Source organism: Physeter macrocephalus, chromosome 8 (assembly GCF_002837175.3).
Source record: "Physeter macrocephalus isolate SW-GA chromosome 8, ASM283717v5, whole genome shotgun sequence".
Taxonomy (NCBI): domain Eukaryota; kingdom Metazoa; phylum Chordata; class Mammalia; order Artiodactyla; family Physeteridae; genus Physeter; species Physeter macrocephalus.
In genome coordinates this window covers 131,289,773-131,302,476 of record NC_041221.1, presented here as the reverse complement: position 1 = coordinate 131,302,476, position 12,704 = coordinate 131,289,773, and the positions used below count along the sequence as shown (strand labels likewise).

The 12,704-nt window shown below is 33.9% G+C and overlaps 1 protein-coding gene across 7 annotated transcripts in view; it reads right to left on the bottom strand.

Moving 5' to 3' along the window:
• Positions 1 to 12,704, bottom strand: part of SEC24A (SEC24 homolog A, COPII coat complex component) — a 60,881-nt gene that overhangs the window by 28,824 nt on the left and 19,353 nt on the right. For 4 of the 7 annotated variants that reach the window (XR_003681053.2, XR_008618122.1, XM_007107061.4 and 1 more), the window contains exons 4-11: positions 12,232 to 12,309; positions 11,496 to 11,656; positions 11,028 to 11,200; positions 8,662 to 8,764; positions 7,499 to 7,625; positions 5,840 to 5,949; positions 3,547 to 3,659; positions 1,837 to 1,955 (exon numbers count right to left, since the gene is read on the bottom strand). Coding sequence is in view for 5 of the 7 variants with exons in the window: in XM_007107061.4 (XP_007107123.1) it covers positions 1,837 to 1,955; positions 3,547 to 3,659; positions 5,840 to 5,949; positions 7,499 to 7,625; positions 8,662 to 8,764; positions 11,028 to 11,200; positions 11,496 to 11,656; positions 12,232 to 12,309 (984 nt within the window). In the remaining 2 variants the exon portion in view is untranslated. The remainder of the gene's footprint in view (positions 1 to 1,836; positions 1,956 to 3,546; positions 3,660 to 5,839; positions 5,950 to 7,498; positions 7,626 to 8,661; positions 8,765 to 11,027; positions 11,201 to 11,495; positions 11,657 to 12,231; positions 12,310 to 12,704) is intronic. The other 3 variants (XM_007107062.4, XM_055086768.1, XM_028493253.1) reach the window with 3 other exon arrangements.

The following is a 12,704-nucleotide window of genomic DNA, read 5'->3' as shown; positions in this document are numbered from 1 at the left end:
AACCTGTGCTCCGCAACGGGAGAGGCCACAACAGTGAGAGGCCCGCGTACCGCAAAAAAACGAAACAAAACAAAACAAACAAACAAACAAAAAGAAATCACTGCCTAATTCAAGGTCACAAAGACTTACTTCTATGCTTTAACAGTTTTATAGTTTTAGTCTCATACTCAGATCTATGATCCATTTGGAGTTAACTTTTTTAACTGTGGTAAAATATACATAATATACAAAATGTATCACCTTAATCATTTTTAAGTGTACAATTCAGTAGTATTAAGTACATTCAAAATGTTGTGTAACCATCATCATTATGTATTTTCAGAACCTTTTTCATCATCCTAAACAGTACCCATTAAATAATTTCTCCCTTCCCACAAGCTCCTGGTAATCTATAATCTACTTTCTAACCTATATCTCTATGAATTCACCCATTCCTGGTACCTCATATAAGCGGAATCATATAACCTTTGTCCTTTTGCATCTGGTTTATTTCACTTAGTATTGATATAATGTTTTCAAAGTTCATTCATGTTGTAGCATGCATCAGAATTTCATTCTTAGGGATGAAAAATATTCCATTATATGTATATACCACATTATTTAACCAATCATCTCTTGATGGATACTTAGGTTGTTTCCAACTTTTGGCTATTGTGAATAATGTTGCTAAGAACATTGGTGTATGAGTATTTGTTTGAGTTTCTGCTTTCAATTCTTTTAGGTATATACTGGGAAGCAGAATTGGTAGATCATAATGGTAATTCTAACTTTTTGAGGAACTGCCAAATTGTTTTCCATAATACTGCACCATTCTACATTCCCACCAGCAATATACGACACTTCCAATGTTTCCACATCCTTGCCAGCCCTTGTTATTTTCCATTTAAAAAAAAATAATAACCATTCTAATGGATGTGAAGTGGTATCTCATTGTGATTTTGATTTGCATTTCTCTAGTGACTAATGATGTTCAGCATTTTTTCATGTGTTTATTGGCCATTTGTACATCTCTGGAGAATTGTCTATTCAAGTCCTTCGTCCATTTTTGAATTGTGTTTTGTTGTTGTTGCTGAGTTGAGAAACTCTTTATATTAATCCTTCATCATACGTGTGATTTGCATATGCATATATTTTCTCCCATTCTGTGACTTCTTTTTACTCTCTTGACAGTTTTCTTTCATGTACAAAAGTATTTTAACAGTGATAACATCCAATTTATTTATTTTTTCTTTTGTTGCTTCTACTTTTAGTGTCATATCCAAGAAATCACTGCCAAACCCAATGTCATTAAGATTTTCCCCTATGTTTCCTTCTAAGAGTTTTACAGTTTTAGTTCTTAAGTTTAGGTCTTTGATCCACTGAGCTAATTTTTTTTTATATGGTTTATGGTAAGGGTCTAACTTCATTCTTTTGCATGTTTGGCTTTCCCAGAACCATTTGTTGAAAAGACTGTCTTTTCCCCATTGAATGGTCTTGGCATCCTTATCAAAAATCAACTGAACATATATGTTGAGAGCTTATTTCTGGGCTCTTTATTCTGTTCAGTTAATCTAGGTCTATCCTCAAATACTTCTTGAATGAGCTTTAACATTAACTTGTTTTTTGTTGACTTGTTCAGAACTCACTTTACCTCCATAATTGTTTCCTCTTCTATAAAATGAGAGATTTGACTGAGGGACTCCTATAATTCCAAAAATCTTATGATTTTATACTCAAGGTTTTCCTCAGTATAGCAGAATCATACCATATGCTGCTAGTTTGTTGAACAGTCATGAAATATTTCTAAAACTAAAAACTCCTCAGGCAGTTCAATAATTTTAAGTATATAATATATACCTTCAATATCTGAAACTATTAGCATCTGAGGTTGAGATAGACCTTCTTGAAGGCTGTAGAAGTGGATTGTACTATCAAATGTTACGAAGCCAATTTTTGTCCTAGTGTTGCCAGGAAGCCTAAAAACAAATTCAGAAGAGTATTTTATAGTTTTCCCATATACATATATACCTAAAATATCTGCGAAGAGTTAAATACAAATATCTACTTCTATGTTATGAAAACTGCCCCAACATAAATGTTTTTAACCCGTGCAATGTTTAATCACCATGAAAACATACACTACTCAAAAGAAAACACTATATATAAGTCAAACAATCAACAAAACCCAGCAATAATACAGCAATCCAAAACTCATTATACCTATATAAAGTTATATCAATCACTTAGGAAATGATATATTAAAAATACTAGAGGGCTTCCCTGGTAGCGCAGTGGTTGAGAATCTGCCTGCTGATGCAGGGGACACGGGTTTGTGCCCTGGTCCTGGAAGATCCCACATGCCGCAGAGTGGCTGGGCCCGTGAGCCATGGCCACTGAGCCTGTGCGTCCAGAGCCTGTGCTCCGCAACGGGAGAGGCCACAACAGTGAGAGGCCCGCGTACCACAAAAAAAAAAAAAAAAAAAAAAAACTGGAAAGTATATACAGAAATTTGTAGATGATTTTAATTTATAAAAAATACTTCAAAAAAATTACCAAACACCAACTCTAAAATGTAATATAAATTTATGAACTGCATATCTTTTAAAAAAAATTGCCCAAACCTCTTTTTATATTGTTTAATGCATTCATTTAAGAAGATCAACAAAAAGATCTGTTTTTGAAGAACTTAAATATGTAGACCATAGTTTCATTAAGGGGAAAGACAAACTAGTTTTCATTTTTGTTGTTCATGCTTGGGTGAGTCAGTGAACTCTCTCATCAACAGACAATCCCCATACATAACCTACAACATTAAAAATACAAATGCTGATAAGAACATGAATGCCTTTCGCCAAGGTGAGGGAGTTAGTCCACTTCTGATGAGATTTGGTCCTACCCATTCTTCCTTCCACACAAGAGCAGAATAGTATTTCGTTACACTGAAAGGTCACACTAGCTTTTACGTGTTACACTAATTATCTAAGAACCACTTAAAGTACAGTTATTTTAAGAGGCTTAAGAGATATGACCAGCAAATGCAATGTGTAGATACTGTTTAGATTCTTATTTCAACAAACCCACAGTAAAAAGACATTCTGGAGACAACCAGGAACAAAAATTGAACTGGGTATTATATCACATTATGGAATTATTGCTCATTTTGTTTGATGTGATTCTCATATTTTAGTTAGGGTTAAAAATAATTCCAAGTATTTCTAGGTAAATGATATACTGACTGAGATTTGTATTAAAATACTCCAGGGAAAAAAGGGGGAAGGGCAAGGTTAAATGAGACAACAACAGCTGAATGCTAAAAATATTGAAGTTGAAGGATGGGTACCTGGAACTTCATTACATTCTTTCTACTTACTTCATATTTGAAATTTTTCCATAATAAAAAGTTAAAATAAATTAATGTTTCTCAGAGAAAGTGAGGCCTAAAGTTATCTACTGATTTAAGTGGACTTTTAGAACATAATTACATAACTTTTAAAATATAGTTTGAAACTACTTATTCATTTTACAAACACCACTAGTTTATAATTTAACCTGAATTAAGATACTTACAAATCCAGATTGTCTAACAAACTCTGGCAAACTGAATTCAAGTATCCAGTTTCAACTGCATTGTGAGACACATCAAATACAAAAAGGTACACTGGAGGTTGAGGTGGTCGTAACTGAAGGAGAAAAAGGATCTCATTAAATACAATTAACAGAATTAAATTTAAACTTACCATTTGTTGTGTCTATATATAGCAAAACAATAAAATAAGCATTATTTACAGATTAAGTGGAGACCACAATAAATAATAATACATTAATAAAATAATATAGAAAGAAGTTTTTTTCAGATGCATACTTAGAAAAAGGACAATGAGGATATGATTATCATAGGTCAGAAGAGTATTTTTTCTAGGACAGGAAGAGGAAGAAATGTGATCAGAAAGGCATTTATGAGTATCAGCAATGTTCAATTTCTTGACCTGCATGGTGCAACAGTAGTGCTATGATTATTTGGTAACCTATATATTTGTTTTATAGGCTCTTCCATACGTACATTATATTTCACAATTTAGGGAAATGTACAGCTCTGAAAATGACAAATCAAGTTAGCCTGAGCTGGTTATTTAACCAACACATTTCAGCCAAGTTCCAGAAAAATGTACAAGTATATTTTAAACTTCCAAGTTCAAAGATCTGTTTTCGATTCAATAAAAAGCCGGGGGTGGGGGGAGGCAGGTAAAAATTGGGAGATTGGGATTGACATATATACACTACTGTGCATAAAATAGATAACTAATGAGCACCTACTGTTTAGCACAGGGAACCCTACTCAGTGATCTGTGGTGACCTAAATGGGAAGGAAATCTAAAAAAGAGGGGATATACGTATACGTATAACTGATTCACTTTGCTGTACAGCAGAAACTAACACAACATTGTAAAGCAACTATATTCCAATAAAAATTAATTTAAAAAAAAAAAAGCTCAAGGTCATGAAAGACAAGGAAAAGCTAAGGAAATGCCACAGATGGGAGGAGACTAAAGGAACAGAAACTAAATGCAATGTGGATTGAATCCTGGGACAGAGAAAGGACGTTAAGTGGAAAAACTAGTGAAATCCAAGTAAAGTCCGTAGTTTCCGTTCATAGTGTTGTGCTAGTGTTAATTTAAGCTTGATGATTGTCCTAGAGCTACATAAAATGTTTACATTAGGGGTAGCTGGGTGAACTCTTTGTGCTATTTTTGCCACCCTTCTATAAGTCTAAAATTATCTCAAAATAAAAAGTATTTTAAGTTTTCAATAAAAATAATAATAAAATGAAATAAAAAGCACCAAATAACCACAATCAGAACTCCACGTGTAGTATACTTTTATATTTTTTTGCACATATCACTTGCAAAATCCATAGAATCTGTTGCCCAACAGGTAAGTCAGGAAGGAAGAAAACCTCTTGCTATAGGCAAATTTCCAAATTTAAAGGAAGCCATTTTTACAAAACCTGGGAGTTAAAGAAACCCAGGAAGGCCAATTCAAAAGAATAAATGCTTCTGATTTTTTGGTTTTAATTCAACAGAGGGACAGCTACACTACAGAAAGCAATCATCAGCCATTTAAGTGTCACAAAAATGTTTTCTACACTGAAATTTCTATGTGATGAAGAGACTGAATCTTCGTAATATCTATAACTAAAATGGCCCCAACTGACCAGAGACTATCCCACAAAAATATACTAAAATAAAATATTAAAAGTTGTTATTAAATCTTATCTTCATATTCCCTTTCCTTAGAGGGAATTATTGCATGGGGAAAGAGAAATCAAACCAAAAGTGCTAAATTTTTATGAGACCTCTAGCACCTGCTAAAGAAGATCTGGAAAGTCACCTAACTAAATTTGTTTCACATCCGTAAAACAGGATTAACAGCTTAATTAAGAGTTATTTGTTATGATCAAAAATATATAAGTGCTTTACAAAATGCATAGTGCTAGTTAAACATAATTATTATCTTTTCAAATGCAAGACCTCAGATATTCACACAAGTGTATAAAAGTAGTTGCAAAGAGGATGTGCATCACATCATTATTTGTAACAGAAAAACACTAAGTGACCTAAAAGTAAGTATGATCCCAATATTATATTGCAAATTTCTGGATGGATGCCCAAGAAACATAAGTGGAACTTTACATACACTTTTACTTTTCAAACTTACCCTTATATACAAATTAACTACTTTTATAATGAAAAAGGATAACTTTTATAAAGTAAAAATATAAAATTTTGGTTAAAGGACTTTATATTTTATTTAAAACCAGGTATAATGAAATATTTGTGCTATATAAAAAATGAAAGTTTACCATGTATTCTGAAGGAGCCATAAACTCAATAGTAGCATTTTGAACTTCAGGTCTTCTGTGAGGTTCTCCATAGACTCTGGTCAAAGGGTTGTACATGAATTCTTCAGGAACTATGTGAGTTAACAATATATAACGTTAAAACTGAAAGGATTAAGTTTAATATAGCTCGCATTTGGCTGTTTTCTTAATTTAGGAATTTATAAATAATTCAATATAGACTAAATATTAAGGGCTAAATACACTTTGTTTCTGAGTCCCATTCAATTCCCCTCCACACTGAATGGCACTAAGTATGTTTTGCTTTTACAACCACAAGCACTATGATTTTTCTTTCCCTATCTTCTAATATCCTTTTTTCTCTTAATTCTTGGAAAGCTGCTTTCCTAAAGTAGTTTGAAAGGATGATAAAAATTCATTAAATGCCAATTATTTTCTTAAATGCAAGGCTAAACTTTGTCTTAAATTCACAGTGGTACATGGATAATAACATTTGACTTGTGAAATGTACAGACTCTGGTTGCCCCTAGAAAGCTATGGTAAAATACTTCAAAGGTTAAAGCCTAAGGGTATGGTGAGTTTCAATAGTTATAAGACCTCTATGGAATATCAGTTGCCTACTGCCTATAAAACACTAGTGCTCAAAGAGTATTTTCTAAATTAACACATTTTTGACCAGAGACATATTATGGCCACAGGCGTTAGTTTCTACAAAAATCCCGCCCGCAGTCAATAATGTGTTAATTATCATTGCATCTGTCTTCCCAGTAACTGTTTAAAAGTTCAAATTCCTAGATATGCTAAAGGGTAAGCCATAGTTCATGAAATGGTCTGGGCTGCACACAAAAGTGACTTCAACCCTTATTATAATTTAATTTCATATATTGAAGCATATATACATAAGATTTTAAAGGTGTACTAAACACTATACATATATTTTCTTCATTATTACAGAGTAAAAAGAATGTTCTTTTTCTACCCTCACTTCTTCTACTCTAAAAACACAAACAATAAAAATGGTTTTAAAAAATCTCTCAAGTTCCTCTATTTCCCAATGCTTAATGAAATTTCCTTCTAAACAGAGACCAAATTTTCAATGTGGGTAACGGCATGCCCTTTTTTTTCTTCTCTAATCCTAATAGAATGTTGTTGGTTAGATGATATTTCTCAAATATAAATTGTGAAACAGTTACTGAAGAAGATCTCCTCCTCATCAGTTACTAAAAAAACTACATTCAACTAACCTTCTAGCACTGCCCACCTCCCTTCATACAGCAGTGAATGAAGCTAATGGCAGCTACTCTGTGGACTTATTTTCTTTCGCCCTAGAGAAAAGGCATGGGACAATTCCTAAATAAAAATATTTCTTAAATTACAGGCTTAAATAATACCATGAAATATGCCATTCATTATATACCCAATAGAATAAATGTAAAAAAGTGGTATCAAAGTAGTAGTATCACATTTTTTGCTTAAGAAGTATATAATTATTTATATGTAAGTATAAATGCCTAGAAAAAAGTTAAAAGAAGTTATATCTGAGTGAAAGGACTACGGGTAAATAAGACCGGGTTTTGTTTTGTTTTTTAACTTCACATTCGTGTTATCTGATTTCCCTACAATGCATGTAGAAATGTTTGTTTAAAAAAAAAAAAAACATACCATCGTTGACTCGGTAACATAAGTTACATTTCCATCTCCTTTGATCAAGAAAGCTGACAAAAGGGTTGATGTATGTCCTGCATGAACGGCATCTCACAATTGTACTAGAGGTAACCACAGGCAACTGCTGAAAAAGAAGGACTAATTTATTAAAGGCAATGATGATCATGTCTAAAGGTCAAGCAATTAATCCATACCTTCCAAATAATTGTTGGGATATTATAATTTTAGAGAAAAAACTAGGGTAAAAAAATGTGTCCAAGCTGCCAAACAAAAAATTATGTAATGAAATGTATTGGTTCTTAAACCCTAGTGATTTTCCCCAGGACCATTCTCATTAAATTTTGCCTTTTAAAAAGTATTTATTTTCTCATTAAAAGTTTACATTGCAAAATCAACGTAGTAAATTTACAACGTATCTGTGAGATGAATGGTGAAGGAAGGATCAATATTCTAAAAAAATGACTAATTAAATCATTAGGAAGTTTCTTCATGTTATATTAACAGGTTACTAAGTTCTCATAAAAGAACTGTCACAAAGTAAGGTATGGTTAAATTATATTTAAATATTTTATTGGACTTTGCAATTATGCTCCTATTTAAAGTTTATCCTACGTTTTAAAAGATCTAAAGTTAAAGTCAAAAATCAGTAAAGGCAATACAATCCTATTACCAAAAGGAAGTTTGTTATGGGAAAGTCACTTCACTTATGGACTGATTCTCTCAAACCGTATGTGGTCACATGTCAAGGTCCCAGAGCCTTAGGACAAAAGTAGAAGGACTTCTTTTCTTTTCTTCTTCTTCTTTTTGGAAACAGCTTCTTAAAGCAACAGATTTTACTCCAAGAATGGAAGAACTGGGAGAATGGGTAAAGTATTTTAATGGGTAAACAATTTACAACTTGTTAAAATAGTATGGTTCATTTATTTATTTTCTTCAGTACCTCTATTCTATTCAGTACCTCCTGAATTTTTCAACAATATGTTTATTTTATCTCTTTGTGAAAGGGTTTGATAATATTTTTGGTTGAAATACAAATAAAGGAATTGGCCAATGGTCAAATTCCTAAAGACAGCTCAAACAAATTCTTGCACTATTATAAAAAATTCCTTACCACCAAGGTAATATTCCACAAGACATTTACTTTTGCTAGTAAAACATACCACTAGGTCTTTAAAAGGATGAAGCAGCAGTCCCAAAGGAAGTTTGGCTTTATTCAGTAAGGCCTGAGTCTGAGGAATGCTAGTCAGTGTGCATCGAAATAACCTATATCAACGTAAAAATCATTTGTCAGTTGTTACTATGACTATTTTTGGACAAAAATAAAAAGACTTAAAAGGTACACATTTTAACATTGGATCAGATTACAAATGAAGTATTTCAATAGGCCCTCACAAATTTTATCCTTTTTAAGTATTTAAATCCTATTCAGAAAGAAAGGGTAGACAGTTATAATCCCATTTTATATAACTAAAATAAATTTTCTTCTCAGCTTGTGCATAAGACAGTCTAGACTATCAAAGAACTTATTTTTCTTTATATAAATCTAGATGGCACTGGAATTTCAAGGTGATGACCCAAATTTGCACATGCAAAGTTAAGTGTATTACTGGGACTTCCCTGGTGGTCCAGTGGTAAAGAATCTGCCTTATAATGCAGGGGACACTGGTTCAATCCCTGGTCAGGGAACTAAGATCCAACACGCCTCAGGGCAACTAAGCCTGCGTGCCACAACTACTGAGCTTACACACGCCTCAACTAGAACCTGTGTGCCACAACTACAGAGCCCATGCACCCTGGAGCCTGCGTGCCACTAGAGAAGAGAAAACCCACTCGCTACAACTAGAGAAGCCCGTGCACCACAACGAAGAGCCCGCGCACTGAAATGAAGGATCCTGCACACCTCAAGGAAGATTCTGAGTACTGCAACTAAGACCCGATACAGCCAAAACTAAATAAAATAAATAAATAAATAAATAAATCTTTTTAAAAAAAGTTAAGTGTATTACTGAAAAGCTCAGTTTTGCTGAAGGTTTTAAAAAGACTATTTAAAAATAACAAAATTGGGCTTCCCTGGTGGCGCAGTGGTTAAGAACCCGCCTGCCAATGCAGGGGACATGGGTTCGAGCCCTGGTCTGGGAAGATCCCACATGCCGCGGAGCAACTAAGCCCCTGTGCTACAACTACTGAGCCTGTGAGCCACAACTACTGAGCCCACATGCCACAACTACTGAGCCCGTGTCCCACAATTACTGAAGCCCGTGCACCTACAGCCTGCTCTCTGCAACAAGAGAAGCCACTGCAGTGAGAAGCCCGTGCACAACAATGAAGAGTAGCCCCCGCTCACCACAACTAGAGAAAGCCCGCGTGCAGCGACAAAGACCCAATGCAGCCAAAAATAAAAATTAATTAATTAATTAATTTTTTAAAAAAATTCAGGTACTTCCCTGGTGGTCCAGTGGTTAAGAATCCACCTTCCAGGGGCTTCCCTGGTGGCGCAGTGGTTGAGAGTCTGCCTGCCAATGCAGGGGACATGGGTTCGAGCCCTGGTCTGGGAAGATCCCACAAGCCACAGAGCAACTAGGCCCGTGAGGCACAACTACTGAGCCTGTGCGTCTGGAGCTTGTGCTCCGCAACAAGAGAGGCCACGACAGTGAGAGGCCCGCGCACCGCGATGAAGAGTGGCCCCCGCTTACCACAACTAGAGAAAGCCGACGCACAGAAACAAACACCCAACACAGCCAAAACAAATAAATTTAAAAAAAAAAAAAGAATCCACCTTCCAATGCAGGGGACGATGGTTCGATCCCTGGTTGGGCAACTAAGATCCCACATACTGCAGAGCAACTAAGCCCATGCGCTCTGGAGCCCACACACCATAACTAGAGAGCCCACGCACTCTGGAGCCCGAGCGCTGCAACTACTGAGCCCACACGCTCTGGAGCCTGTGCACAACAACTAGAGAAGAGCCCGCACGCCACAACGGAAGATCCCACATGCCACAACAAAGATCCCACATGCTGCAACTAAGACCCAATGCAGCCAAATAAATAATAAATTTTTAAAATAAATTAAAAATAAAAATAACAAAATTCAATTTATCAGAAAGTCTTCATATACACTTAAACTCACAATCAATTTTAAGACAGAAAAGAGTATTATAATTATGTTGGTTATGAAAAACAATTTAAAAGGAGAGCAAATAAAGGATTATATAGAATCAAGTCTCTGTCCTTTGGACTTTGAAAATATAATGTAATCACCATAATGATAAGGAATATCATAGTCCCATTAGAGCTGATAAAAATAGCTATCAGATCAGGGGTTACAACTCTATTTCTTGACTTTTAGAACATTTCAAATATCAAGTAAGCAACTAACAAAGTGCTGTTTCTGCATGCAGAACTACTTTCATAAATTAATACATTTGCATAGCTTGTTCGTAACACATGAAGCTCAAAAAAATCAGGAAGAATTTTAGAACAAGTAAAATGTCATATTTAATAAGAAGTGCTGTTTGAAGCCTTACTCTGGGTTACAGTTGAGTTTCTGAATATCTTCATGCAAATTTGGAACGGGAGGCTGCAAAGGTGTCAATGGAAGCATGTTTCTTTCTTGAAGTAGATTGATAACCCTTAGCCCCTCTGGATGTAGACTTAATCCACTCATGCTTGCAGGTAAATGATTAGCACCTAAAGGAGTCTAAAGATATATAATTTCAAAGTAAGTAGCCTTTATAATGTCTTCAGTTGAAAAGAGAAGAGTATAAGGAATTGGTTACTTAATTTCTCTCTAAATAACAACACTGTAATCTAGATTTCCTGGTCAACTTTTTGGTTCTGGAGATATGTAACAGGACAAAGGCCTTATGAAATATTCATTACCATTCTAACTGGTTAAAAATGTTCATTATTCCTTCCTAAAATTTTTTCATGTGAATACAGTTTAAACTGAAGTGGAATACAGGTAAAAAAAAAAACAAAAACAAAAAGTATACCTGAGTAAATGCCTGTGGACCACTTGGATAATTCAAGGAAGAGGGTGGCATTCCTGTTGTACTAGGTGGTATTGTGTTCTGATAACCAGGTGGTAAGGAGGGATATGAATATCCAACACTTCGGCTCATTGTAGGATTCTTATTAGTAAGCTGTGGTGTTGCTAGAAACAACGTAACTTTTAAGTTCTATTTTACACTCCAGAGTACTTTAAATCAACACACAGATCCATTAAATTATAGAAATTATAACTCTAAAATCCTTTGGGTAATTTAATACTTTCATTCATCAATTTTGTAAAATAAAACAAATAAACACTAGTAACAAAGTAAGAGCAATGATTAAAATCTAGCTAAAGTGGACTACAGCTGTAAACACACAAAAATAAGTTTAGTATAATTAATTTACTCTCATATCTCATATCATGTACTAAACTTTGTATTCAGACTAAAATTTAAGTCAAAACAACTTTAATTAAAACATACTAAATGTTCAACTGGATAAGTAAATTTAAATAGATTTAATTGACAAAAATACTCTTCGGTCATAACATAATAATAATAAAGCCCATAATCCCAATCCTAAAGGGGGAAAAAACCTAACAAAAAATCTAAACGCATGGAGATAAAAAATGCTAACAGTAGGTATCATTGTGTGACATAATTATGAAGTTTTCTTCTTTGTTTCCTACAAGGAACACATATTTAAAAAAACAAAAAAACTTTCATAGCATCTCACCCAAGAAGCCACCGCCTTCAATTTCATCATAACTATTGTGAACCACCATAGATCCATTATTGGTATTTGGTATAATACCTAAGGAGGAAGTTTATTAACAATATTTAAATTAGAACCATTATTATAATTTTTGCAAGATTTGAGCTAATGTCTAAAATTTATGATAACTTTCCAAATGACAAATAGTTTAAACTACAGCCCAGGAAATGTGAAATGTTGAAATAAAATTTTCAAACAATGTAAGATTTTAAATATACAAAATATATAAAAGTTTCAAATAACTTTATAAGCTTCCAAAAAGAATGGTACTTTGTGTAGTTTATAAAATTATACACTATCTGAAAGATTTTACCAGTTGTGAGAGCAGCATTAAAAACTTCTAAGGAGCAGTACGCACTAAAATAAGTCTCCAAAATCAACACTATTTAAGGATGAAATAAATTTATGAGGATAAAAAACTTTTTTAGAAAATA